Below are 26,100 nucleotides of genomic sequence, written 5' to 3'. Positions count from 1 at the left end.
CGTCAATATCATGAGTTTTTCCTCATCTAATATTTCAGCAGCAGTGAGGTCCACTCGAGGACTTTTAACACTTCCCTTTTGTGTGGTCTGTTTATTCAAGGCTGTCTGACCAAAAGATGAGCATTCACCAGTTTCTTGAAAATACTTGAAGCCACAGTTTAGACTGCCGGACACAAAGGCAGTCTATAGTTGGTGTGAGACTTTCAGCAGCGTTTTCCAATCTTGTGGCCTTTAGGAGCCTATGTTTACAGAGCCGCTCTGTTCCTTAAAGCCAGAGACATGTTCAGCCTTTGGTAATACAGCTCTTTGCATAACTGAAATCAAGTGACACTTCGTGTTTGTGACAGTTGAACACCAAGGAAGAGTAGATAGTACCCCTCTTTGTACTGCAAAAAAGAGTCAACACTAGAGTCAGACAATGGAGACTGGCACACAGGCACTCTAATACAACTTATAATATCCCATTATAGGGCTGGGCAATGTGGACAAAATCAAATATCCCAATAGTTTGGACCAAATACCTCTATCGATATTGCAACAATATTGTATGGATGACTATTGGTGGGTAAAAGCAAATAACACAGCAGCTAGAACAGTCTGGTAAGTTCAGAAAATGACTCCATAGTGGAGTAAGAAAAAGGGACACAAGCATAAATAAATAGATTTTGGTAATGAAAAAATACACAATTAATGTTTTTTATTGGGGTATTTTTGTATATCTGTGTCAGCATGTCAATTGAGTGGGTGGTCCCAACCTCGGTGTAACAGGTAGAACCCAAGTCAACCGATATTAGCCTATCACAGATATGTCAGTATTGGCATATATATGTTGTCCGCTATACGCTTAAGTATAGTTAACTGTTGGACAAAATTACATGTCTTTGTCACAAGTGTTTGATAACCACATTTGAGAGGTCACTGCAAAAAACATATGTTTCTGTATGTATTCTTTATATATAAGATTATCAACCCATATATCTATCTTTTTTTAAACTCTAATATTGGCATCAGCATCGGCACCAGACAGAAGCAAACGATTTCTATCAAATCTTCATGACACGAGCTAACTACTGTATGCTAACCTTCTATTAACTACACACACACACAGGCTATTTAGATGGACGACTCATCTGCACTTCCTACCACTATGCAAATGAAAGCAAACCAAAAATGTAATAATAATCCATGATAACAAATCTACTGGCCTTGTATTACACTGGCTATAATGATATCGCTGTACATTACATTCAAACCATTCCTGCTTTAGTTGAAGTTAGGACCACCTACCGGATTTAACATATGGACACTATGCAAATGCATAAAAGGGGACATATAGAAATACATAAATGAATAAATACAAACAGAAATACAGAAATAGCCTAAATAAAAGATTATTTATGGAAATGTCGAAAACATGAATGTAATTGTCCTTTTTCATTACAAATATCTATCTTTTTTATGTATTTATGTAATTAGTAATCCCGGTAGTTATTTGCATGTATGATATTTTTGGACTCATATTAGTAGGAGGCCTTTTAGAAATGGCAGGAGTCCTAATTTCTCTGTTGGCAGGAGTTTGAGGGACACCCGACACAAGCGCTAGTCCACCTACTCCTATCATCACGGAGCTTTTTACAGTTACAGACTGGCTGGAGCTGAAGGTTGTCTCAACATACATTTATGTTAAACTTCACCTTCAAAGTCCTCACATCCTTTTCCCACTGAGACTTAGAAACTGTTTTCATATGTCCACCATGTTTTTCTTCAGCGTTCTCTCCAATGTTAACAGTACAGTGGTGTTTGTCAGCGTGTGTTGTAATCTACACTGTACTAGGCTTTTCACTCTTTACTCCTGTGCAGAATAAACATCTCTTCTCTTAGCTTTACAGAGAGGGTTAGTGTGGGTGTATGCTGTGGCTTAGCGTGTCCCTGTTTTCGCTTACATCATCACTCTTTGTCAATATATGACACACTCCTCGTAGATGAGGCCACTCCGGTTTGCAAAACATCATCTGGAGTCAAATTCTACCGCCCCAACTCTCAAGGACTACATCTCTATCTGTCGTTGAGTTATTTATGTTGCCTCTAAAGCCCCATTAAACTCCGGAGTATTTTTGGTTTACCGGCTAGACTGCTTGACTCGGTCTGTGAGTCCTCAGTGTGAGGACAGTGGGCTATTCAGTGAGCAACGAAGGAGGGGTTCAGTCTAGCAGGTGCAGGGCCTCTCACTTCTTTACTAGGAGCAATAGGGGAGGAGGGGGTGTGGGGGGTTGCACTGTGGTAGGGAGGTGATGACATTCTGATATCCGGGGCAGACAGAGAGACACACTTTCATCTCTAGCTGCTCTGGAGGTGCTAGCCAGAAAACCTCAACCGTTCCACGTATTGTATAATGTTTTATGCATTTTTGCTTGCAGGTATGAATGTGTCCAAAGCACTTTTTTTTTTTTTTTTTTACTGAGGTTGCTCAAATACAACAAATGTCCCAACGCTCATGTTTTTTTTTTCTCCCGCTCTCTTTCTTCTCCACAGGTCGCTGGCTAAGAGGAACAGCCGATAATGCACGGCATCTGCTCTGCAGCCACACCCACTTCCTGCTTGTAGAGGAAGCGGCTGTGCCAGCATGTCCTCTCATCCCCAGTCTGTGCCGCCGGGCCGGAGGACTGTGGACACACGGCACCTGCCAAACCCTGCCACTTTACCACTGCAGCTGCAGCGGGCACACACGGTAAGGGGGCTCAGCACCACCTCCAGCACTTCAACTTTTCTAGCTAAAAACCCTTTTAAGAAGTTTTACTGTAGCTGTAGCCCAGCTCTGCCTACTCTGTGGATATTTAGTAAACGGGGAATTACTCCGGCCAACTGGAGAGGGCCTGACCCCAGGGGCCCCCAGTTGGTGTTTTTCCAACAGAAACATTCCTAGGTTACAATGTTATGCACACAGGACCGCTTCCTCATTAGATGGTTGAGTTGAAAGTTCATGTTGTCATTGTGGAGTCATGTTAGGGCCTTTCCCATTATTTCCACCCACATCTCCTAATTATCAAGATTAGATTCTTCTATGTATCAGAGGCAAAGCTGTCTGTGCTTCAAAGAAGAGGCCTCAAGCTGTAGAAGTTCACTCTGTGACTTTTTTTTTTTTTTGTTCATGTATGGCTGGAGAATCCAAAGCTTACCCCCAGGAACCCCGCAGCTGCACCTGTAGTTAATCCCACCACTCCCTCTTGTCATCACATTCAAGAGGAGATATGGGTTGACACACTGTGTCCCAGCAATCCCCGTTTTGCAGAGGCGCAGGTTTTTACAGTAGCTTAACGGGTTACCCCACTTGTGTGAGAAACAATGAGAGTCAGAGAGAGAGATGGAGTGGATTTTACAGAGGAAACGAGGCACAGAACGCCAGAAAGTATTGCAATGTTTTAGTATTCTGGGGTCTTTGCTTCAATCTCAAGGACAAAGGATTCACGTGGGATTTTAGGTTGCATACTGAAAATGTGTTGTTGTTTTGTGTTTTAGGAAATGGGACTGGTTGACTACCACTCTCATCATGCCAGGGACTACAGCTCGCACCTGGCCCAGCCCCATCGCCGTCGGCCCTCCTTACTTTCAGAGTTCCAGCCTGGGAATGAAAGGTAGGCGCACCAGTCTCAAATAGAAACTCCATCCTCTCATCAAATCCTTATCGCTGTGTCTTTAGATTGTGTTTTTTTTAAGCATTTCATTACATTGCAGTTTTTACACTACTATACTACTATGCTGTTGGAATCGTTTATTTGTGCAGTCCTATTTATAGTGCAAATATAGTATCAGTGTATGTGAAGGACATGCTAAAAAGAATTGCTATAACAATTTTCACTTTTACATTCATTTCAGGATTCGTATTAAATATATTCTTCTGCTGAGGTTTAGAGATTTAAAATTATTTTTTTTTTAGATAAACTAAATTCATATGTTGGGTCTCACCGTCAGTATATGAGAATGATATACCATTCACATGAAAATGGTTGTATTGCCCTTTTTAATGTGTTGACTGTGGGACAAAGCATGCTCAGTGGAAGCCTCATACAGGCTGCATTTTTATGCAGTATTATTCTACCAAAGCCTCTGCCTGTTAACCCTCCCCCAGTGTAATCCTTATGTAATTGGCATCCGCAAGCCGTTCCTTTGTAATATTGTGTTAAATGGCTCTGTGGGGCCATGGAGCTTGCAGTGTTTTGCCATCTTCAATAGACTAACAGTGAGTGGGGCGAGGCATTGTATGCATCGTACTTTCTCTCTGGAGACTGCGGTCTTGTACCTACCAAAGTTGTTTATTATTTATATAGCCAGGGTTTTTTTTTTTTTTTGAGGATGAGTCTTGATGAACGCTGAATAATTTATGTGCATGCGATGAATTTTGCATGATGCACAGAGGATAAGTCACAAAAATATTTTTTTCTCAGCGGATTGTTGTGGCAGATTTTCTTGCATATGTTAAAACATACAGGGGAGAGAGAATGTATTTTTCAAGAGGTTGATTTTTTACTAGAAATCAGCTGGCAGATATTTGTTAGATGTACAGTATGTCGGGTGTGTGGAGTGAGGGCTGTCTTTTGAAAACATAACAAATAATTAGCTTTGCCTCGAATGCAGCGGGGTTATAATGGCAGACAGCAGATGGTGGAAGGGCTCTACAGCAGTGTGTGGCCGTTGCGTGTTGTGTCTGTGTCTTGAAGTATCAATCAGATGGGATTATAGTCTTCACAGTGCTATGTGCTGGCCCTGTTTCACGGCTAGCATAGCCTAGCCCACAATGTGGGAACAGTAGGTCATGGGTTGCAACAGAAATAAACACCACACTGTTCGACTGCTTACCTGCCAGCTCCCGATTTACTGACACCTTTCATTCAATCACTGGAGCTTTGGCAGTCACTCTCCATATACACGACTCCTGTTTTTTGCACCACAGATGCCTCGCACAACTTATACAGTGGAATAGTGAAGTTGTTTTTCAGTAGATTTAAAAAAAAAAAAAATCCATCATATCAAAAGGCGAGGACTAGCAGTTAGCCCACGTTTCTTTGTGGAGAAAAAAACGGCTGGTCTTGCTGGCAGGCGTCTGTGGGTGGGGAGTCTTTCAGTTGAATATATCAGGCCTTCAGCATTCCTTTTAGAGGGCTTAGAATCCAGTCTGAAGCCCTCACTCTACGTTCTCATTCAGAGTCTGAATGGCGTAATTTTGGCCTTGGCAATCCTTCAGTCTATTCTCATCTCAGATGTGTGCTTGTCTTTTCATAAGTCACAGTAATTCTGCACACCACGTATCCATTTATAGTAAGCTCCGGGGTTGATCACATCCTGACAGAATGTAAGCAGTAAAATGGCCTTAGAAACAGCGCTTTCCCCTTTAGAATAGCATTATCTATTGCCAAGTATAATTGATCTTTGTGTCTCGCATCTGCTCTTGAATTGTCTTGGACCGAGCGCGAGGTAAAAAAGGTTCTATTTAGTTAATGCCTCAAATTTACCGTAATTACAGGTCAGAAAACCACAACAGTGTAATCATTGGTGAGCCACTGTGCCTGTTTGTTTCATCCTCCACTTTACTCCAGGCAATATCTCAGTCACTCCACCTCTTTCCCATCTGTCTGAGATCACCCAGGCTACTTGAGAAAGGGAGAGAATCCATTTTATAGCAAGCATAACAAAACGGAGAAACCACTTAATAGGGCTTCTCCTCTAGCAAAACAGAATGTAGAGTGCAAACAGATTTTTGGTATGATGATGCAAAATGGGGTTTGTTTTATGGCTGCGATTAATGTAGTTAATGCATGTCAACATAGTATTATTCTAATTAGATCTTGTTATGTGGATTAGTGCACAGTTATGTCATTGTTTCTAAATGTTTGCACAATTGGCCCTAAAGAGGAGTCCCCTGGTCTCAATTACAGTGTCATGTCACTATGATTGTTGTGATTTTAGGAACCTTTTTTAAATGAATAATTACAACATCCCTTGATGGTATTGAATTACATAGTTACTTTTTTCATATGTAATTATTGTTTGAAAAGAAAAGCCTTTAAATTATGATAAGGAGTTAAGAGCATCAGTGCTGAATCACACAAGAGTATAATAATGCATCTAAGAATTTATAGCTTTTCCCGCCCCTCTAAATAAACCACAATGCCTTGTGGGTCCTGAAGTTCACATTACAAGCCTCCATAACTTATCAAACAAATAGATTTTAGACATCAGTCTTCATTCCAAAAATCCATCGTTTAGCGGTTGTAAATAATCCAGTTGTCGTTGGCCGTTTGGAGAGCATACAGAAAAGTTGAGGGCTTGAGCAAATGTTGCATGACGTTTTCTGGACCCCACTCATCGTTCCTCCTCTTTTGCGCACTGTCTCGGTTTCATTCATCCCAGCTGTGGTGAAGTTAACCCAGCTTCTCTCTCTCTCTCTCTCTCTGTAAGCCGTCACTGTGCCACTCACAGCTGCGGAGCCGCTCATCTGGGGAGCAACCAAGAGATTGGCAGCCACACAAATACTGTAATGCTTTCACAATAACAGGCTGCTATCAGCACACATGATCTCTGTTCTTGTCTTAATGGGGCCCAAGCCAGTGAGAAACTAATGGAGGTGTTATGGTGTGTTGGTGTTTGTGTTGCGTACCCCCCCCCCCCCCCCCCCCCCCCCCCCCCCTCTGCACATGCTCCTCCCCCCACCTACACACACACATCTCTTTCTCTCATCCTCCAGACAAATCCTCCCCAGGGATCAGATTATTCTGCACGCTCACAAGAGGGACAGGGAGAAAGAAAGAGGGACAGAGAGAGAGGGGGGGGGGGGGGGCTAGAGCTTGATGATGTGATTATGTAAGTGCCAACCCTCTATGGAGATGAGGAAGTGTGCAGCTGAATGAATGAGAAAAATATTTTTCGGGGGGGGGGGGGGGAGTAGTCACATGCAGGGTCTGAAATTAACACCTGCCAAGCTCCAAATGCGGGTAGATTTTCCGTTTGGCAAGAAAATCTCAGAAGGCTATCCGCCACACTGGTGGGTAAATGTTTGTACCAAAATAGTCTTGTAATAAAATATCTGACATGATGGCTCAGAGGAAATTACTCATGTTTATCCCTACACAGTGTAGACATGCGCACCATGTGTGTTTTTTGTTTTGTTTTTTTGTACGCATCATTTTCATCGGTTGAATAATAATATCTTACTGTTGTTACTCCTTCTTGTGGAACTCTGATGTTTGATCTGTCGCTTGGAACTGTTTGCTAAGGTTAAGCAATGTTCTTTGTTTGGATATTCTGTGTCGGTCTGTGTCACGCTGTTGATTTCCACAAACGAGGTAGAAAATGAATGGGAAGTTACTCATCTCTCTCTCTCCAGCTTTCCACTCAAATGAAGGAAATCCATTGTAGCAATGGAGAGCTTTAATCCCTGTAGATGTTTATTTTTGTTGGCTAACTTCCCTGATTCACCTTTAAGATATACAAAACTGTCTTGCATTTGGAGTTTTTTTGGAACCTTACAGGATGGAAATAAAAGTCTGGATCAGCAGATGTTGTTCATTTTGGTGTTATGAAATATTTTTGAATACCAGAACAAAAAATGTCTTTTTACAACATTGTGAGCCACATTGATTTTAAAATATGGGACTGTACTAACATGCTTTTTATAATGTATTTTTAATGGGTTATTTTATGGAAAGTTTGCTCTGGCCTCTTCATGAAGTTTGCATTCAACATAATAGCTTATTGTCTCATTCATAATGTACGTACATAAATGTATGTGTGACGCTTCAGTTGATTACGTTGGCCGGTAAAAACATGTTTGTCCAGTGTTTTCATCTTCTGGTCCCCTCAACAGGTGAGTTAAGTTAATTTCAGACACTGGTAACACGCCCAATTTTTAACTTTACTATTTAGTTACTATTTAGGCAATCACACAGAGAAAAATCCATTTCTTTCCTTAACACCCATGACCACCTTTACAGATGCAGACGTAACCCTGCACATTACATAAGTCTCCATTCCACCACCCTGCCAACATTCTACAGGACAGAGAGAGGCTCCATGCTCTTTGGCACATATCAAAACCACACACTAGGCCATTGTGGGCCTGGACCAGCAATTATGGTTGTGTTTTCCCTCTTCTGTTCAGAAGCCACTTCCATTTTGACACTGGCAGCAAAGTCACTGACATTCTGGCATCCGCCTGCAGGGCAGACTTGAGAAAACCATTCCCCCCTCAGAAAGAACAGAGAACCATTTACAAGTGGGCTAATAAAATTTCCCCAGATCTAAGTAGCGAGTGCAGTTGACATTCAGAAGCTGTCATTTGACTGCACCCCCCTTCCTTCCCCTCCCCATGTACTAATGAGTCTAATGAATGTGATGAACTCATACAGAGTGCGGTTTGTACGAGCACCACACATACAGCAGATCATGACCAGATCACATTACAGCGCAGCGCTTCCCCCCTCCTCCAGTGGCTGTTAGTGTAATTGTTAGCATTCCAGGCCCTCCAAAATCAGGTCTAGTTTTGGGGGTACAGTAAAGGGTCTGTGAAGGGAATGCCACAGTTTCTATCACAGGTCAAAACATAGCACTTTTTTTTGCGTGCAGAGCCATTGACTACCTAGCAATGCCTACAAAAAGCCCACACAAGAGCTGCTCCACCATATGCTGCTATATTTAAGACCATTACATTGTAGTGTTGCAGTGAGTCACCATTTCCAATTGTCTCGCTTCCCTTTCTTTCCATTTTCCTCTACTGAGTGACCGATTGCATATTCCCATCCTGCAGATGAAAATGGTCTTCAGTGATTACTTTATGAGGATTCTGATTGAACCAAATGAGGCCAGCTGGCATTTGTGTTTACCTTGAACACGGCAGTAAATATTTAGGTCAGTCTGATCTCAGGCTGTAACTGTCATGTCGGGTAAAAATGTGTCTTTGTTTGGTGAAACGTTAGCCTTGATTAAGCTGTTTTTAATGAAAACCAGCACCAAGCCTTGTCTATCACTCAGAAAATCAGTTCAGTATCTTTTCTACTGATGTCTTCTCATCTTACATTGTTGTAACTCTGGGGTATCAGTTTCACTTGATGCATAGGATTAAATTGATTGTGTGTTTCATTTTATGGTTACTCTAGCTTTCGCTTTCATTATGCTTTTGGAAGTAAGAAATCCGAACGAGTTTTTCAGGCAAATTCTAACAATCAGACTGTCAAGCTTCACACATGGTCCTTATCTTTTATCAGCCCAGCTTTGGGAATAGCTCCACCCTCATACATTATCAGATTTGGCTCAACTTTCATCAGTCAGTCTGCACCTTGTCTGCATCTGCCTCAGCTGTCGTTGAGCTGAATGATGATGTATTCATTCATATGTTCGCATGCTTACATTTAGCATTTACATCGCTTTAGCATTTAACAATGTGATGAAAGCGTACATAGGTGATAACAGGAACTTTGTTAATAGTTTTAAAGTTATCTTAATATGAACTGAAGGGAACATTTAGTCCAATGCTGGAAAAAGTCAACTCTTAAGGGTTCGTTCTCTGACATCTATGAATATCTATTTTAAATGTCATTGAAATCCACTTTGGAGTCAGAGGATCATCCACTCTGATAGTGTGGTTAAAAACCTGACACAGCTCAGCAATATTTTAAGGGAAATTCTGTTCTTCAATTGTTATTTCTACCTTGTGATTTGCTTTCTTCAGCTGTTACATGAGAAACTTGTGTAAGAGCAAATACAGCAAACCCTGTAACAGCTCATGTATATGAGAAACTCATGTATCAGCACAAGCCCTTGAATAATTCACTTCTCCCTCATTGTGAATCATTTTAGTAGCTTTCCACACCTTTCTCTAATCTTGTACAATTGTGTGCTTTTTTGCGTGCATGTGTTTCAGAGGACAAGAGCAGCATATCCGTTACGAACACATCTACCTACCAGACCCTAGCAGCCAATCGGAGGTGGAGTATGAGATGAAACGGCCTCGTTTAGAGATGGGACCAGAGTCTCTGATGAGGCCCTCGTCTCACCGGTCTCAGCTGCCTATGGGAGGAGCTGAGGATATGGCAAAGGTCAGTAGAAACTATGAAAGTTAAAGTATGATTTTGACAGCTTGAAATATGGTGCAGCAAGATGACCAATAAACAAGTGGCAAATAATCAGCGCTTGACTAAAAACTGCATGTCAATCAAAAGCTGTATAATTTAAATGAACACTTATTGTGGTAAGCGAGGGCGGGGTGTCTTACAGTGTTTTTTTAAATTAATGTGCCAGTATTAGGAAATCACTGTTGATGTCTCCAGGAGTTACACATGCATAAGCTTTTGAGAAATGATGACTCATAAATTGCATATAGTGACCACTCATCCCTCCAAAATGATTGACTTAATTCTTCAAATTTTGTGTGTGTGTGCTTTAATACATTAATCTTGCCGCTCTCCTTTAGAACCACAGATGATATTATTAGATGTACCACAGCAGGAATCATGAGGGAGATTCTGCATTGTAGCAGAGCTGTGATCAGCAGTGGGAAGACGAAGGGAGTTGTGAAACAGCAATTAATAAATAATAGAGCTGACCTAGATTTCAAAAGACTTAGGATGAAACTGTGTGAACTGCAGATCAAAACGACTGGCTCGCAGTGTAGAGCTGATGGGGAGGTGTTCCTTACATTACACAGAGCGCTTGAAACTTGAAGACAGCCAAGGAATGGTAAATAGATACACCAATAACAGAAGGTACAGGAAAAAAAACCAGACTCTTAAGCTTGCAGGAAAATATTCAGGAATGTCAGTAATTCCCCTCAGAGCTGGGAGAGCTGTAAACTCATTATATAAGTCATGTCAGAGGCGATCACAGCATGGAACAAGTGCACCGAATGATAGTGGGATAGAGAGGGGGGGAGATACTGGAAATGAGGCAAAGGGCATGTGTAAAGAGGCACAGATAAGGGGGGGAAAAGGGAAAAGGAGGAGTGAAAAACAAAGACCAACAGGAAAAGAGGGAGTCGACAAGTCGTGTCAGACAAAGCTGACGTCTGGATCATGACTCATGTGGACTGTTAATCAGTCAAGCACAAAAGCCACAATTTGTTATTGTACGCCAGTGTTTAGTCATCCTCATTTGATGGTTTTAAAAAGGTGTGAACACTGACACCAGTACATAGTTGGTCCACCAGTGAGCACTGACAGTTTTATCAACGGTTTAAAAAAATGTTGATGTTTATGTGAAAAATCAATAAATAAAGGTATAAAGAGAGAGAGAGAGGGGGGTAGAAACTGTGCTCCTGTGAGAAATTGAGAGAAAGTCAGGATGCAAATAAAAAGAAAGTGAGTAGTCAAACTGAAACTTGAGTGTGGAGATTGTTTCTTGAGCAAGGGGACTCATAACGTTGATAAAATATTCTAAACATTCACTAGCTTTTTCCAGATCGAATGCCGCCGCCTTCTTCACCTTTTTAAAAAATGTAACTTTATTTGCTACTTAATAATACATCGCAAACTGCATTTCTGCGGTTTAGCAGCGAACCAAACCACACTGCATACTGACTTATATGCCAACATTGAAGTCTCGAGATTACCCCGTCACAGCTGTTACACATGAATGGGTTATATTCTATAAATATTTTGACTACTCAGGTTTAAGTGCCACTTTCATGCCCTCCTCACACCAGCTCTTTGCCCTGTCACTTGGCGTGTCGAGCAAACACATTTCATGTTTGATATATTTCTAGTCATAATACCACCAGCTCTGGATCTGGACTGATGACCTTATTTGCACGAGGTGTTCAATGATCAGAGACGACACACGCCAGTCGCCAACTTGAACAAGACCATCTACATCCTCTTGACTTTGTACTACATTGTACATTTCTAAAAGAACTTAGTACAAAGTCAAGAGGTTGTGATATGCACGACAAGCTAGTGAAGCATGTTAAGATATTATCTCCTGAGAGGTACAATCTTATCACCGCTGTTACACTTTGGAGCCGTTTCTGAACAAACTACAGTAATGACACTCTTAGGATGCGAGGGAACATCTCACCCAGTACCACAGTGTGTCACATTGACATGCCTATTAATAGGGAGGTCTAACACACACACACACACACACACACACACACACACACACACACACACACACACACACACACACACACACACACACACACACACACACACACACACACACACACACACACACACACACACACACACACACACACTACCAGTAGGATGGCTTCATTGTTGGTTTGGCTCTGCACATGAGATTTGTTGGTAATGAGAAAGATATAGAAAATGGCCATCTTTATCCTTTAACGACTCTGTAATGATATGGTTTTTAACCCATGTTCATCAAAGAGCGTAGAACAGCAGACATGTCATATGCCATCAAACAACACTCAAATGCTGTATATTGCATCAGTTTAAGAGCCACATTCTTGCAAATGTTTGTATCCCAGTATTTTATGACTTTACCTTCATAATTACCTTTTTAATTTTATGCAAACGTAACTAAATTATAATATGAAAAACTATATATAGATTGTTCTGTACCAGGAAGCAATAATTGTTTCAAAGAGCTGTCTGATCAATTTGATGTACTCTCATTTACTTCAAAGCATTCTGAGCACATTTGAAGTATAGTCTTAACTGATGAGGTATAAAACTATGAAAATAACTGATAGTTTCAGTCCTACATTAAAGCATAAACCCACAAAGCAGCTGTGGTTCACATTTAGAAACTTTCCAAGACACTGGCATAGAATTGACATTGTGTTCACTCAGTTTGGTTCTAGGAAAACATGAAAAATTGAAGCAGCAGCAGAAAATGTGTGCAAGAGTAGTTGACATTTTCAGTTGGTTGCGAGCCGCCCACACGACTTACACCAGTAAACTGCACTTTGAAGGTTTTCATTTTTTCCTATAGCTTTAAACCTCAACCTTGATCAGACCAACCTTTTTTTCTATAGTTTATATTGTTTCCCTTCTTCAGTGAGATTTGCTTTTGAACCCTTTAACTCAGTCATCTTCTATCAGCATCTTTGTGCACCTGCTGTAGAGTACTCTGCATAAGAGTGGGCTTCAAGTCTATATCAGAGGGACTGGTGTGAACTTAGATACATATTTTAGTGAAAAAACAGGATGTCTACAGCTTTATTCAACTGTTATCTGCAATGCATGTACTTAAGACTATGTGACTTAGTCACGCGGGCTGGTGCTTACTAAACAGAACACCCTCACAGACACACGCTACAACACCCAGAGGTAATAAAAAAAAACCTGATGCATGCACAGCCTGAGACATCATGTTGTGGAATGTTCTTAATGTGACTAGGGTTGTCGAGGGCATATAAGCTGTGAGCTGCACTGGGCCAAAGGCTTAGCTATTGGCCTGTGACCTTTTCATACTATGTCACAGGTGTAGTTGATGTTGATGTGCTGTTGTACTTTTGACAACAACAGAGGACAGTATAGGGCACAGTACTGGATGGGAAAACCTCCAAAAGTCTTGATTAACAGTCTCATCAACATCTTGCACATACATAACTGTTGTTAAGTAACAGTAACAAGCCATGCAAGGGAGATCATTTTTCTTTTTTTCGCGATTATGTTCTGACTCTGATATTCATGTGACTGTGATGACTACACACACGTTGTGTAATGATACAGGCTTTTACATCAGCATGATTTAGTCCTCTGGCATGTTGAGCTGTCACAGGTCAAGAGGACAGCGGTATTATTTGCACTCAAGGATGTTTTAGACAAAGTCAATCCAACCTAGGAGCTATTTTTACTTTATTTTATGTATGGTGAATATTTGTGACTAACTGGCTTTGGCACCCTTGGGCTTCTTCATCTACGACAGCCCCTCAACATCCTCTGGCAGTGACATTTCAATCACAGCAGGTCTACGGGGCTATAATGCAGCCAGCCTAGTCCAGATTAGCCCATTTACATAACCTTCATTTCAAATGTTTAAAAATAACACAGAACAAAACCCAAGCTGAGTAACACACACACGTTTTATGGAGGTTAGAAATCACATAAGCTTACATATACATGCAGAAAATGGTCAGAAAAAAGAGGAATCCTGCCCCTGCAGAAGTGGGCTCCATTTGCATGTGTTGTTACATAAACAGGTGCATGCGACGGCACCTCCATTTCCACACTTGCTTTTCATGTGAACAGATTACTGAGAATTAGCTTTAAGCGTGAAGGCATTTTTGGGGGTGTCTGGCTTTTCAAAGGCAGCACATTCAAAGGCATGAACGGAGTAGAACACAAGACGCCTCATTAAACTGTCTGCGAGACGTCAGGTGGCTTGACAGTCGGACAGGCTAAAGTTAAAATCACATTCATGTGTGGAGCGCCTCAAAGCAGTTCTGGAGAAAAAAAATGAGCCTCAGCCTTGCCTGAATGGGGGATAATGGCAGATGATCATGCAGGATAACCCTCCTTTCCTCTGAGGCAGCAAGTCCCCTGTCAGCACCGCTGTCTGTACAGCCAGAGGTGGCCCAACACGTTACTGAAGAGGAGTTTACACTTTGCTGCTCATTAGGTGTTTACACGCAGAGGCTTCACTGACACAGAAGTACTGTGAAATCTGTGATTTGATGAGTCCCTTCCCTACACTCTCATAACTGATAAGCTGCACCGTGTATTGTTTGACAGACACACACCATTTCCATTTTCCTGCAAGCAGAAACGGATAATCATTACCTCCTGAATTTGATCTACACGCATGTTTGCCCTACCCTTCAGACCCCCCAACACACACACACACGCACACGCACACGCACGCATGCATGCACACACGCATGCACACACATCCCGAAAACAGAGCATTTCGCATTGGAAACAAAGTCTCTTAAGTAGAGCCAGCTGCCAGTGCTCTCGCACATAATCCTAGCTAGGGAGGCTTTGACCTTATATTCATTAGTGTGGTCTAGTGACACTGAGACACTACACTGGCTTTCATTACCCAGAGGACTTAATTACTGGCCTGTGTTACCTTCCCGAAGGATACACAGGGTATGCTCAGATGATTTCTTGTAAAGTACTGTACAGTGCTGGCAATCAGAGGCAGACAGGTATGCTTTCAACAAGACAGAGAAGAGATGGAAACGTGCTTTCAGCTTTGTTTTCAGATACCCAACCATGTCTATTAATCAGTTTAATCTAAATATTATAACCGTACCATAATATGCCTCTCTTTGGCCTCCCAACTTCCCTAACATTGTAACATTTAACATACTTGGAACCATCATATCAGATACGTGTTTGGAGCATTTAGCACTATCTAACCGTGTCACTTCTCTCTCTGCTGTGCTTTTTTTTTTTTTTAGGAGCGTGGGAGTTCCATGGGGAAGCTCGAGCCAATCTCCCCAGTGAGCCCAGTGCACATGGACCCCGACATGGATCTGGTGCCGGCTCGCTTCTCCAAGGAGGAGCTGATCCAGAACATGGACCGGGTGGACAGGGAGATCACTATGGTGGAGCAGCAGATCTGCAAGCTTCGCAAGAAACAGGTCTGCACATTTATGGATGTGGTCTTAACTTTGTGGTCAAATTGGCATTGCTTCCTGTTTAGAGATTGCTGATGCTATCTCAAAGTTTCCAACTTTATCTGTTTTGATTTTAAGAACGATATATTCTTCTCTGTAGAGGAGTTCTGGCAGTCCTGCCGTAGATGCCTGCGGTGTTGGAACTGATTTATGTTTCTGTCTAACACAGTATATACACACGCTGTGTAGTAAAAGCAGTATGTTGGTAGAGTAGCATCTTCAGTCCTCATACAGCGGATAGTCCAGGTACAGTATTGAGTGTAGTTCACAGGCAGAGGCAGAAGAAAATAGACTGAGTTGTAAAAAAAGTGCTTCTAGTCTGTATATAACAGGAGTAAAACCTGATGAGGAAGTGTCAGTCTCTTACAAGGAGATTTTAGAGCATGGGTGCTCCCTAGATTGCTAAATATACATTTGTATTCTGGGAAGCCAAGTCCTGCTTCACTTCTTCATTCTTTTTTCATGATGCTATTTTGTACACAATGTTTAAGTAGAAATGATATGTGACAGTGAGGAAAGTTAATCAAAGACACCTTATTCTGATTTCTTTCATGTTCACTCTGCACATATTTATGAGGTACCTTGTTTTTAAGTCTATATTCGTCATGCTTGTAGATGTTGGAGGCTTTGCCAGCCCTGGCAGCTTTGTTGAATTTGCTTAGTGGCAGTGTTTAGCTTGTTTAAAATGTTCATGTGTGGTTTTCCAATGTGACTTCGGTTGCCAAGCTTCAGTTGGCTTCAGCGCAATTAAGTTTTAAGCAGACTTTTTATACTGTGTCGTAATCGCTGCATTCAATCGCTGTATCTGGTTTGAGCTCACTGTGCCACGATTCCGTCCACGCACTCCCCCCAGGCAGCTGCATTCCCTCTCTTACTTTTTATTTTGGAGAAAAGTAGGTTAAAAATATATAAAGCTATAAATAACAGTCTCCCTAGGGGGAGGAGGAGGATTATGGTGGAGGTTTTGTGACTGCTAAACCACTCATATCCCTGCCACACTGTCTCCCTTTTGGCCGCCTGCCATGTTTAGTAGAGAAACAGTATGGTCAGCCTCGCTATTTTCCACCCCAATAACTCCTCCACCATGCGTGCTGATAAATTAACATACTGTTCATTGTACTCATTTAAATAAAGAGATCATTAAAAGATTGTGTTCATTTATTGACGAAGGCTAAATGTGTTGTTCTAGTAAAATTGACTTCTGACCTCCAAATTATACTGTTGACGTCTCTCCAGTCTCAGCTGTAGCAGCTAGATCTAATCCTGGTTTAATGAGCTGATCTGACAAACCGTTTCACAACTCGGATTCCTGGAAGTTCCTCTTGCGATATACCAAATGCGTAACTGATAAAACCTTACTAGTGAAAATGAAATGAAAATGTGAAGTCATAAGCTGGATTGCACAAGACTTGCCAATCAGCTGGTCCTTTTTTCTTTTTTTTTCTTTTTTGAATTGTGGGTAATTTTCCTCTAAGTAACCACAGCAAATGTTTACTTTTTCATTTTGTGCTTCCACCAACTAAACGTGAGACGTTTCATCAGATGAAATCAATGGTTGGCAGATGAATAAGTCTTCCAGCCAAACACTCTTTGCCAATACAGATTTGGTATTTTATGAATCTGGGTTTTTTTTTTTTTTAACTTTACAATATTGCAATAGGAAGTAAAATGGAGGTGACTATAAGATTCCAGCATTGGGTTGAAACTTGGGAATGATTGAAAGGCTATGCTCTGCTGCTTACAAGCATAAATCAAGATACCACCCCTTCACCCTCCCTCAAAACACACACACACACACACACACACACACACACACAAACACGCACACACATGCACACACCATGTCTTTATAAATGTCTTTTTACAGTCCGGCTCTCTTCAAGCATTAAAACATCTGGACTAATTAAGTGGCACGGTAAAACTTTATTTAAAGAGTTCTGGCAGAGTCAGTGGACGGGCGGGAATGAGGGCTTAGGTTACCGCCAGCCTGTGTCATGTCAGCCAAGCTCAGGATGGCTGGTTTATTTTATTTTACTCGCCGGTGGGTTTGGAGAGGGAAGGGAGGTCTCTCTGGGAATGTCTGTGTTTCCCTCACCAGATGCTTATCCAGGCCTATCATGGCACATGATGATCCATCTTGCTCCACTCTCATGTGGATCCTCCGGAGGCCGCATTTCCCCCTTCTGAAGCCCCATGACAGGAGATGAGAAGGAGGAGGTGAAGGGGGGAGTAAGGCGCTGACTTAACTGTAGATCAGCTAAATACACTATACTGGATGACACTTGTAGGTAGCTGTAGTTTTATTTTTATTTTATCAGTATCTGAAGATGATAGCTCATTATCATGCATCAAAAAACAGATGAGGATTTAGAACATCTTACTACATCTATTCAGAGGGGTGTGTGGAAAGTATATGTTTGCGATATAATGAAATCAAAATATAGATAGTCAGTCTGGGTGCTTTTGATGTCCTTAAGAAAACAAAGTTAATTGTATATCTGTAAGTAGACACTGGCTGTTTAATTAATGTTATCCAGCTCTCGCTCAAATGTTTGCGTGTTTGTCTAAAGACAAGAAAATAAAGGCGCTTCTAATAAAACCTCTTTAACCAGAATGATAGGAAAGTTCTGCAGTGTCAAAGACCAAAGCCCCAGTTTGTTTTCATGCATCTCACATCCAGATGAATCCCTGATGAGATTTAACACAATTAATTGTTTTTTTGTTTTCTGTGCCAGATAAACACACACTCCAGTCTAGAGGATTTAGATAGCTTAAAGTTAACTGGATAAAATGCACACACACTCACACTCACACTCACACACACACACACACTCACACTCACACACTCACTCACTCACTCACTCACTCAAGTAACCAGTGTCGTAACAGTACGTCTGCATGACCATACTCATGACCTTAGTTTGGAGGAATGACTCACTTATACATAAGAGATCTTTCTCACAGTGTGTGAAATTAATAAATAGTCAGATGTTGCGGTGAGAACTAACTCACCACTTAGCTGCCTTTCTTGAACAACTTTGTCTCAGTTTTTGACTGAATGTGGATGGAATTGTTTTACATGTGAGGACACATCACCCTGCACAGTTATCTCTCCTTTTAACCCGGCTCTGCTGTTACTTTCCCCATGTGGCTTACCAGTATATATGGCCCAGAAACTGTCATTTCTCATCACAATTCTACCTTGGTAAACCAGCTTTCTCTAATTCCCCAACTACAATAATCAGGTTTCTCTTTCTTATTGATGGAGCTGTTTACCATTAAATGGATGTAAACACTCTGATTGACGAGTTGCATTACTGAACTATTAGCAAGACATGACATAATATGAAATATTACCACCCTGTGCTATCTTTATGATTATGTGTTGAAAAAGTTGATTTGTGGGTCACATTAGAAAATTAAATGTATAAATAGTTTAAACATAAATCTCTGTGTTGAGTTACTTAAGTGTGAAAGGATTAATGATCCTCACTGGTCCATTTACACCTTTCAGCATCTGTTGAAAATGTGCAATTGGAAAGCAATCTGTCTCTAAAGCTTCTTGGTGGCATTTATTCTTGGCCTCTTCAGTTTGGGATAGTGATCCAAACTGTTAAAGATGCATGAAGTGTCTAAATCTAAGTGGGTAATAAGAGCCAAACCCTACTTTGCTTCCTTTATCATATTCAGTATATTCATTCATTGTTCTGACTGCAAGAGCAGGCTGTCTGCTTCTCATCAGTCTAGAAGAGATTGAGGGACAGGAAAACACTAACAGACCTCCAAATGATTGCCTGTGAAAAATACAGGTTGATGGTTGAGGCCCATCAAGCTTTATTTTCACTGCCCTGTCAGATTCTCTCTTTAAAGTCCTCATATATTTGGCACCTCCAAAACCTTTCTGTCTCTGTGTTTTGTTTGCCGGTCACAGTAGACACTACTTCCTAAAACTCAGTGTTTTAGAGTAAAACCTCCACTGAATGGTTGGATTCATGCCAAAGTGACAAGCCATTTACAGGAATGATGTTTTCCAGTATTTCTCTAGTGTTCATTTCCCGGGTTTCTCTCCCTTTCTGTCTCGCTTTCTTTAATTTCGCTCTTTCCTTCCCTCACTCTCTCACTCGATGTTCTAGCCACACAGCGGGCAATGGCTTTGTTTACAGGCTGTTGTGGTAACTCTTTGATTAACTAGGCCCTGGGGAGTTAATAGCTATTACAGCTAATACGACAGTTAGTCTCATCCCTGCTGGAGTGCTGGGGGAGGGACGGTTGATCTAACACATGCTCGCTAACCTCGCAACAGGAACTGGTGAGCCACTAGTCTTCCTGGAACATCAGGGCCCTTTTTTGAATTTTTCAAGTGTTAACTGTCATCTTTGTGTGTGTGTGTTACAGCAACAGCTGGAGGAGGAGGCTGCAAAGCCCCATGAGCCAGAGCGGCCCATTTCACCACCACCTAGTGAGGCCAAGCACCGCAGCCTGGTGCAGATCATCTACGATGAAAACAGGGTCAGTAGAATTACACACAAACACAAAAATACACATCAGATGCTCAATCTGTGTCCTACCACTGAAGCCCAGATTACTTTAGGTTTGAATTTGGTTTTACCTGATCACATATGTACACTACATACATAAATTACATAGAGAGTGAAAGTGTGTGTGTGTGTGTGTGTGTGTGTGTGTGTGTGTGTGTGTGTGTGTGTGTGTGTGTGTGTGTGTGTGTGTGTGTGTGTGTGTGTGTGTGTGTGTGTGTGTGTGTGTGTGTGTGTGTGTGTGTGTGTGTGTGTGTGTGTGTGTGTGTGTGTGTGTGTGTGTGTGTGTGTGTGTGTGTGTGTGTGAAATAAAAACAGATTAGGTAACCACAGAGTAAGCTCTATTTCTACCACAAGCAGAGCCCCATGAAGCATGCTCCTTTCATTATGTTTGTTCCACCAGTTCATAGAAAACACAGGCAAAATGTGGTTTACTCATGTACTGTGTGTCTAAAAAGACTGATGTCTGTCTGTGTGCCTGTAGTGCTTTTTTCTCTCTCTGAGAAATGTCATTTTCATTTACCTGCTTTGTTGTAATCCTCTGTCAACAAACCGCTGTCAACAAGACCAGTGAGTGCCACAAAGTATTCATCTCCTACCTGAGCCTCCCACTCTCACTGTCAGGCAAGGCAGGATGCTTGCCTAACAGAATAAGCTACTAAAGGTCAACATATCAGGCATGATGAATCGCATGTGTCACACACACACACACACACACACACACACACACACACACACACACACACACACACACACACACACACACACACACACACACACACACACACACACACACACACACACACAAGCTGAAAAGTGGCATAAACAAAGATCTTTGTCTTCAATCACCTGTGCCAGAATAGCAACTTAATCTTTCTTTCATCAGTAGACAAACAGAACAGCTGGGAGGTCATATAAAGAGTTTAGTTATTGCAAGTCACAGCAATCATCGTGTGCATCAGAGCTCTGTGCAGAAGATTACCTTCATAATGAAGTTATTCTCAGTGCTCTCAGACCACCTAGTGGTGGAATGCATTAGTCTTTTTTTCCATTGGCAAAGGACTTTAAAGCAGGGAAATCCTTTTAATATTAATCCACGAGTAATATTAAAACTTGAACAGCATCTCTCACACATTCAAGGCAAATTATTATCATAGAAAGGCAAAACCTGCATTCAACCTTTTTAAGTGTCATTGAGAAAGAGGCCAAATCCTTAACAGATCTTGTGGTTGTGACACTTCAGTCCAACCTGCACATATGTTCCCAGATAATCATCAAAATGCTCAGAGAAGCAGTTTTCAAGTCACACCACAGTACAAGCACTGCCCTTCATGACTTTTGTCCTCAGTCATCACACACGGCTAAATCACTGCAAGTGTAAGCAACAGCAGGACATTGCTGATTGCTCAAGACCTGATCTGAAAGGCTGGAAGTTTAAGAATGACTCATGGCTTACTCCACAATGTAGCCTGACCCCTGTAACACTTTCCACTTTCCTCTGATTTGCAGGATGTACTCTGGCCTACTGCCCTGTTGCTTTTTCTCCCCCTATGTACATTTCACTAGCACCTAGATTTTTTTCTAGTTACACTCTCACTAAACTCACTATAGTGACACCATAGCAGTCATTCATTAACTTGCATTTAGTGACTACATTTTAGTGACTATTCCATGCTATTTCTTATTTGTTTTTAATTATTTAATGTTACATTAGCCACATTACATTTTTTATTAGTGTGTCAAATCTGGATCCAGTTGAGATTAATTACACTTTCTTTTATGATTTGATTGCAGTTTGTCAGTTTGAGGCAATCCCAACCGTTGTTAACCCTTTAACAATGCTTAAAGAGTTACCAAATAACAGTAACAGTTTGTCTTGCTAGCTAACAAATGTCTGTTAACCTAAACAAGCACATCAAGACAAAATGTTTGTCTTCACAGGTGTGTCTTGATGCATTTTTATTGTTTTTACATTTTTATGTTTTTTTTATGTTGCCTAGCTGCAAAAAAATGTCCTCTTGTGGGACATTGAAGATCTGAATTGAAGATGCTGTTCTCTTAACCACACAGTTCATTCAGTAATTGCAATGATCAGGGATCTAACAAAAACCATGACAGTCAGTTGTGTGTTTATCACTGGATCAGTTCAGTTTTATTTGTGTAGCTTCCTATGTGAAAGGAAGAACAATGGCTTCTTTCAGTGTCTCTTTAGTTGCTATGATAATAGGGGACACACCTTGTAGGCTATGACCACTATTCACTAAACAACTTTGTTTTACTTTGGTGGATTAAAGTAATGTATACGTAATGTCTGCGTCTTGGAGTAAGGGATGAACATTAATATTTGGCTAGAATGCTTCTGAAGCCCAAATTCAATTTGTCTCAAAGGCATCTTGGATTCATTCACACTCCATCAGACAGCTATCCAATAATAATGTTACATTAAAGCTGTAAACCTGTGGTTTATGGGTGTGTGTTTGTTTATTTACATATAAAAACACCTGGCTATATTTACTCAGCATGCCTTTCAAACTGAGTGTCATCTTTCCCCTCTGCTCAGTGTCACCAGCTTCTCCATACAGGATTACAGTCACATTTCCACCAACAGCCCATTGTCAGACCCTTAGGATGGCTCAACTCAAGCTCACCCTTCTCATATTTGGGACACGGCTGTCCTGGACATAAACACGAGAGGACAGCCTCACTGAGACTGTGTTATCATAATTCTGTTGAGCTATAGTGAATTCACAGTGTCTATGCTGTGTTAAGATGGCCTCAAAGTGCTTTCTCTCTTCTTGTTTGGGTCTTTTGGTTTTCCCTGTTTGAAGAGTGAGCTGTTAGTGGCAAAAACACCCCCAAAATTATCTTCACAGGTTTGTCAAAATTGACTCATGTTCACGGTTAAATTTCAAAAGTAATATGAGCTGTAGGGGGAATTGTGTTGACCGCAGAATGTGTAACAGTCCAGTTGCTAAGCTGCATAGGTTATACTGCCACAGCCTGAGTAGCACTTCCTGTGTGTTACCAGGAGGGGGCATGATTGAAGTAACTGAGCCAACAGCTTGGCCGTGTGTGTGTGTGTGTGTGTGTGTGTGTGTGTGTGTGTGTGTGTGTGTGTGTGTGTGTGTGTGTGTGTGTGTGTGTGTGTGTGTGTGTGTGTGTGTGTGTGTGTGTGTGTGTGTGTGTGTGTGTGTGTGGATTACTAGACCTGCAGCTTTCTGTGTAATTAGCCAAACAAAGAGTGAAAAGGTAATGCTCTGTACAGCTCCTTTTCTATCTCATACCTCCCTTTTATTTTCATGGCTAAATTAGTCATTTCTTGTATTAATCGTGAAGCAGTATTTCAAGAGTTTTTGGGTCACTGTTTGTGTGATCTTGTTTTTCAAATTCGCTGAAGAAGGAATCACAGCCAGAAAACAGAGAGAAACTGTTGAGCCTCTCTACTCCCTGAGGATGAAAGGCTGCTTTTAATAATTGCTGCTCATTAACTGCTCCCGTAGCCAGCGAGCTCTCTGAGGCAACACTCTGCAGCCTGTTACACCTACTCACTGACGAGGAAGCAAGAGGAAGGAGGAAAAAAAGGGGATCAATGCAAAATGACTTGAAGAAGGATAGCGACATTGTGTATTTGTATTTGAATAACACAGATTTGCAAATACTTTACATATCAGCGCTTCCTCGCGGCTACTTTTTAACTCATTTGGCTTCACTCACAGGTGACCCAGTTGGAAAGCCCGTCTTGAGTAAAGTTAAGCTCTGTGTGTGCGTGAGCTCCTCTAAGGTCTTACATCCAATTCTGTTAGCGTGAGTCTTGTATAAACTCCAGAGTAGATCACCAAACACCTCCTGCGTACCTCTAACAGCGAAGACAGAGTGAAATGGACAGGGAAGCAGCATGACATGGTGGGAGGTGAAGAGTAAAGGTTGGCGTCCGCGTACACTAGCAGGTTTTGTCTGTGTTATCACCTTTAAAACTTCTCCCTCGGTGTGTTCCTGTCCATCCACCCCTCTCTATCTCTCTCTCACTTGCACTTGCATCTTGTCCGTGAGTGTGTCTACCGTGCCAGTCTCACCGTTCTTGGTCACTGAAGGATATTAAGTGTGATGGAAGGCAACAGAGCATGCGGCGTGTCACCAAAGGAGGGTCTGTTTGATCGATGAAGTGGAGCGAGCGTACAGAGTGGAATGAGGAAAAAGAGAGGAGCGGGGTAGTCTGGGACGGCGCTCCCACATTTGTCTGGTGGAGCTAAATATAAATGTATGGAGAAGCAGAGCTGCAGAGAGGTCATTCAGAGACACAGATGGGAGTGTTTTTTTTTCTTTGTTTTTTTCTTCCACTGGCTGGATTCATGGCCCGACACCTCTCCCCTGTCGTGCTTTATGGTCCCTGCCAAGAATTTTTTGTTTTAAGAGGCTGATTGTTGTAGGTAGTGAGCTGGAGGTGTCTTTTCATCAGTTGTCTCTTATGAGATAAGCACCAAAGCCCTTTTAGCCCACCTCCCTTTCCCTTTCCCTGTTTTTTTTTCTCCCTCTCCCACTCACTTTCTATTCCACTCCTGCTTGCTTTCTTGCCTGCCTGCTCTTTCTCTTTACCTCTCTCTGCTCAGGGGAGGTGAGTATTGTTTTTTCTGGGAGAGGAGGAAAAAGAGAGAGAGAGAGAGCTGAGGCAAGGAGCTGTGGCCCAGCTTGAGTTGAAAGCTCTAATAATAGGCAGTACATCCATCTCTCTCCCATCCATCCATACATCCAACCAACCGTCCGTCCATCCCGGCGAGCAGTGGTGTGCGTTCTCGCTGCGTTGCCGTGGTGACGGTAGAGGTGCAGGCAGCCAGCTAATGTACTACTTCTGTTTGTGTTTCCTCTTACCAGAAAAAAGCAGAGGAGGCTCACAGGATACTGGAGGGACTGGGACCCAGGGTAGAACTGGTGAGTGGGCTCTTTGATCTCATGTCATATTTCTCTTCCTGTTATGTTATGTTTTTGCATTAATGATGAGCGGAAATGGTATCGAATCATATGAATGTTCCCCCAGGTCCTTGGTACATGGCTGTAATTGTTGTATAAAATAATGAAGTAGAAATACTGACTATACTCGAAGCTTCAGTTATAGATATGATGACAATACACTGAATAAGATGACTCACATCAGAGTGTAATGTGAAAGGCTTGCTAGTAATCAAATCCACTGAGAATAGAAATCCTAACCTTTATACATAGTATATTTAACTGTCATCTATTCATCTGTCCAGTTCAGATCAGTCTCACACTCAAAATGAATTTCATCATTTGGTTCTGTTAAATTACCCATTTTGATGCAGACTTTTTGATAATGTATTTTTTGGCAAAGTCAGAATCATATTAAGAGATGTGGATTGAACTCACTTGGTCATCATGTATGATGATGTTTACAGTATGCAGTTAAAAGTGTAAATGGAGTACAGTGAATATGAATCTTTGATCTGATTGTTCCTTCTGTCATTCCAGCCTCTGTACAATCAGCCTTCTGATACCAAGCAGTACCATGAGAACATCAAAATGTAAGTCTGTCACCACATATTGGGTTATTATATACGGTTAAAAAGTTATTAGTAAGTTAGTAGATAAGGAGCAAAAAAAACAAAAACACTCTCCACTACAGTTGCCCAACTGTAGACTAAGTCATTGTAACAAGGCAAAAACACTGCAGTGAGACTAGTGAGTCAAGTATAAAAAAGTATAAATTGCGGGGGTGGTAAGCTATGTTAAGCAGGTAAGTGAGAAGAAATGTGGCTACTTAGCTGGAAGTCTGATGCTTCGTAGTCACGGTTTTGGCGAAACTCCCAGCAGAGTTGAGCACTGGCTATGCAGCCTCTGGAGGATGAAAACACAGCTCCAACTGAAGGTGTACGAGTTTACTGGCATAGGCGGTGAACATTATTCCTAGCTAATGCTTACAGCATATATGAGCTGTATAGTTAAGCAAGAAGATGAAAAGGAGATGATTGC

General features: G+C 41.6%; 1 protein-coding gene across 4 annotated transcripts in view; it reads left to right on the top strand.

The window, feature by feature from the left end:
- ncor2 (nuclear receptor corepressor 2) overlaps positions 1 to 26,100 on the top strand; it is a 94,343-nt gene that overhangs the window by 19,096 nt on the left and 49,147 nt on the right. For all 4 annotated transcript variants that reach the window (XM_062418370.1, XM_062418367.1, XM_062418369.1 and 1 more), the window contains exons 2-8: positions 2,533 to 2,728; positions 3,517 to 3,632; positions 9,911 to 10,085; positions 15,362 to 15,544; positions 19,976 to 20,089; positions 24,985 to 25,041; positions 25,600 to 25,652. In XM_062418370.1, coding sequence (XP_062274354.1) covers positions 2,624 to 2,728; positions 3,517 to 3,632; positions 9,911 to 10,085; positions 15,362 to 15,544; positions 19,976 to 20,089; positions 24,985 to 25,041; positions 25,600 to 25,652 — 803 coding nt within the window. In that variant the 5' untranslated portion in view covers positions 2,533 to 2,623. The remainder of the gene's footprint in view (positions 1 to 2,532; positions 2,729 to 3,516; positions 3,633 to 9,910; positions 10,086 to 15,361; positions 15,545 to 19,975; positions 20,090 to 24,984; positions 25,042 to 25,599; positions 25,653 to 26,100) is intronic.

This window comes from Scomber scombrus, chromosome 4 (assembly GCF_963691925.1).
Source record: "Scomber scombrus chromosome 4, fScoSco1.1, whole genome shotgun sequence".
NCBI classification, from domain to species: domain Eukaryota; kingdom Metazoa; phylum Chordata; class Actinopteri; order Scombriformes; family Scombridae; genus Scomber; species Scomber scombrus.
Note: the sequence above shows the minus strand (reverse complement) of the source record. Positions and strands in the feature narration are given on the sequence as shown.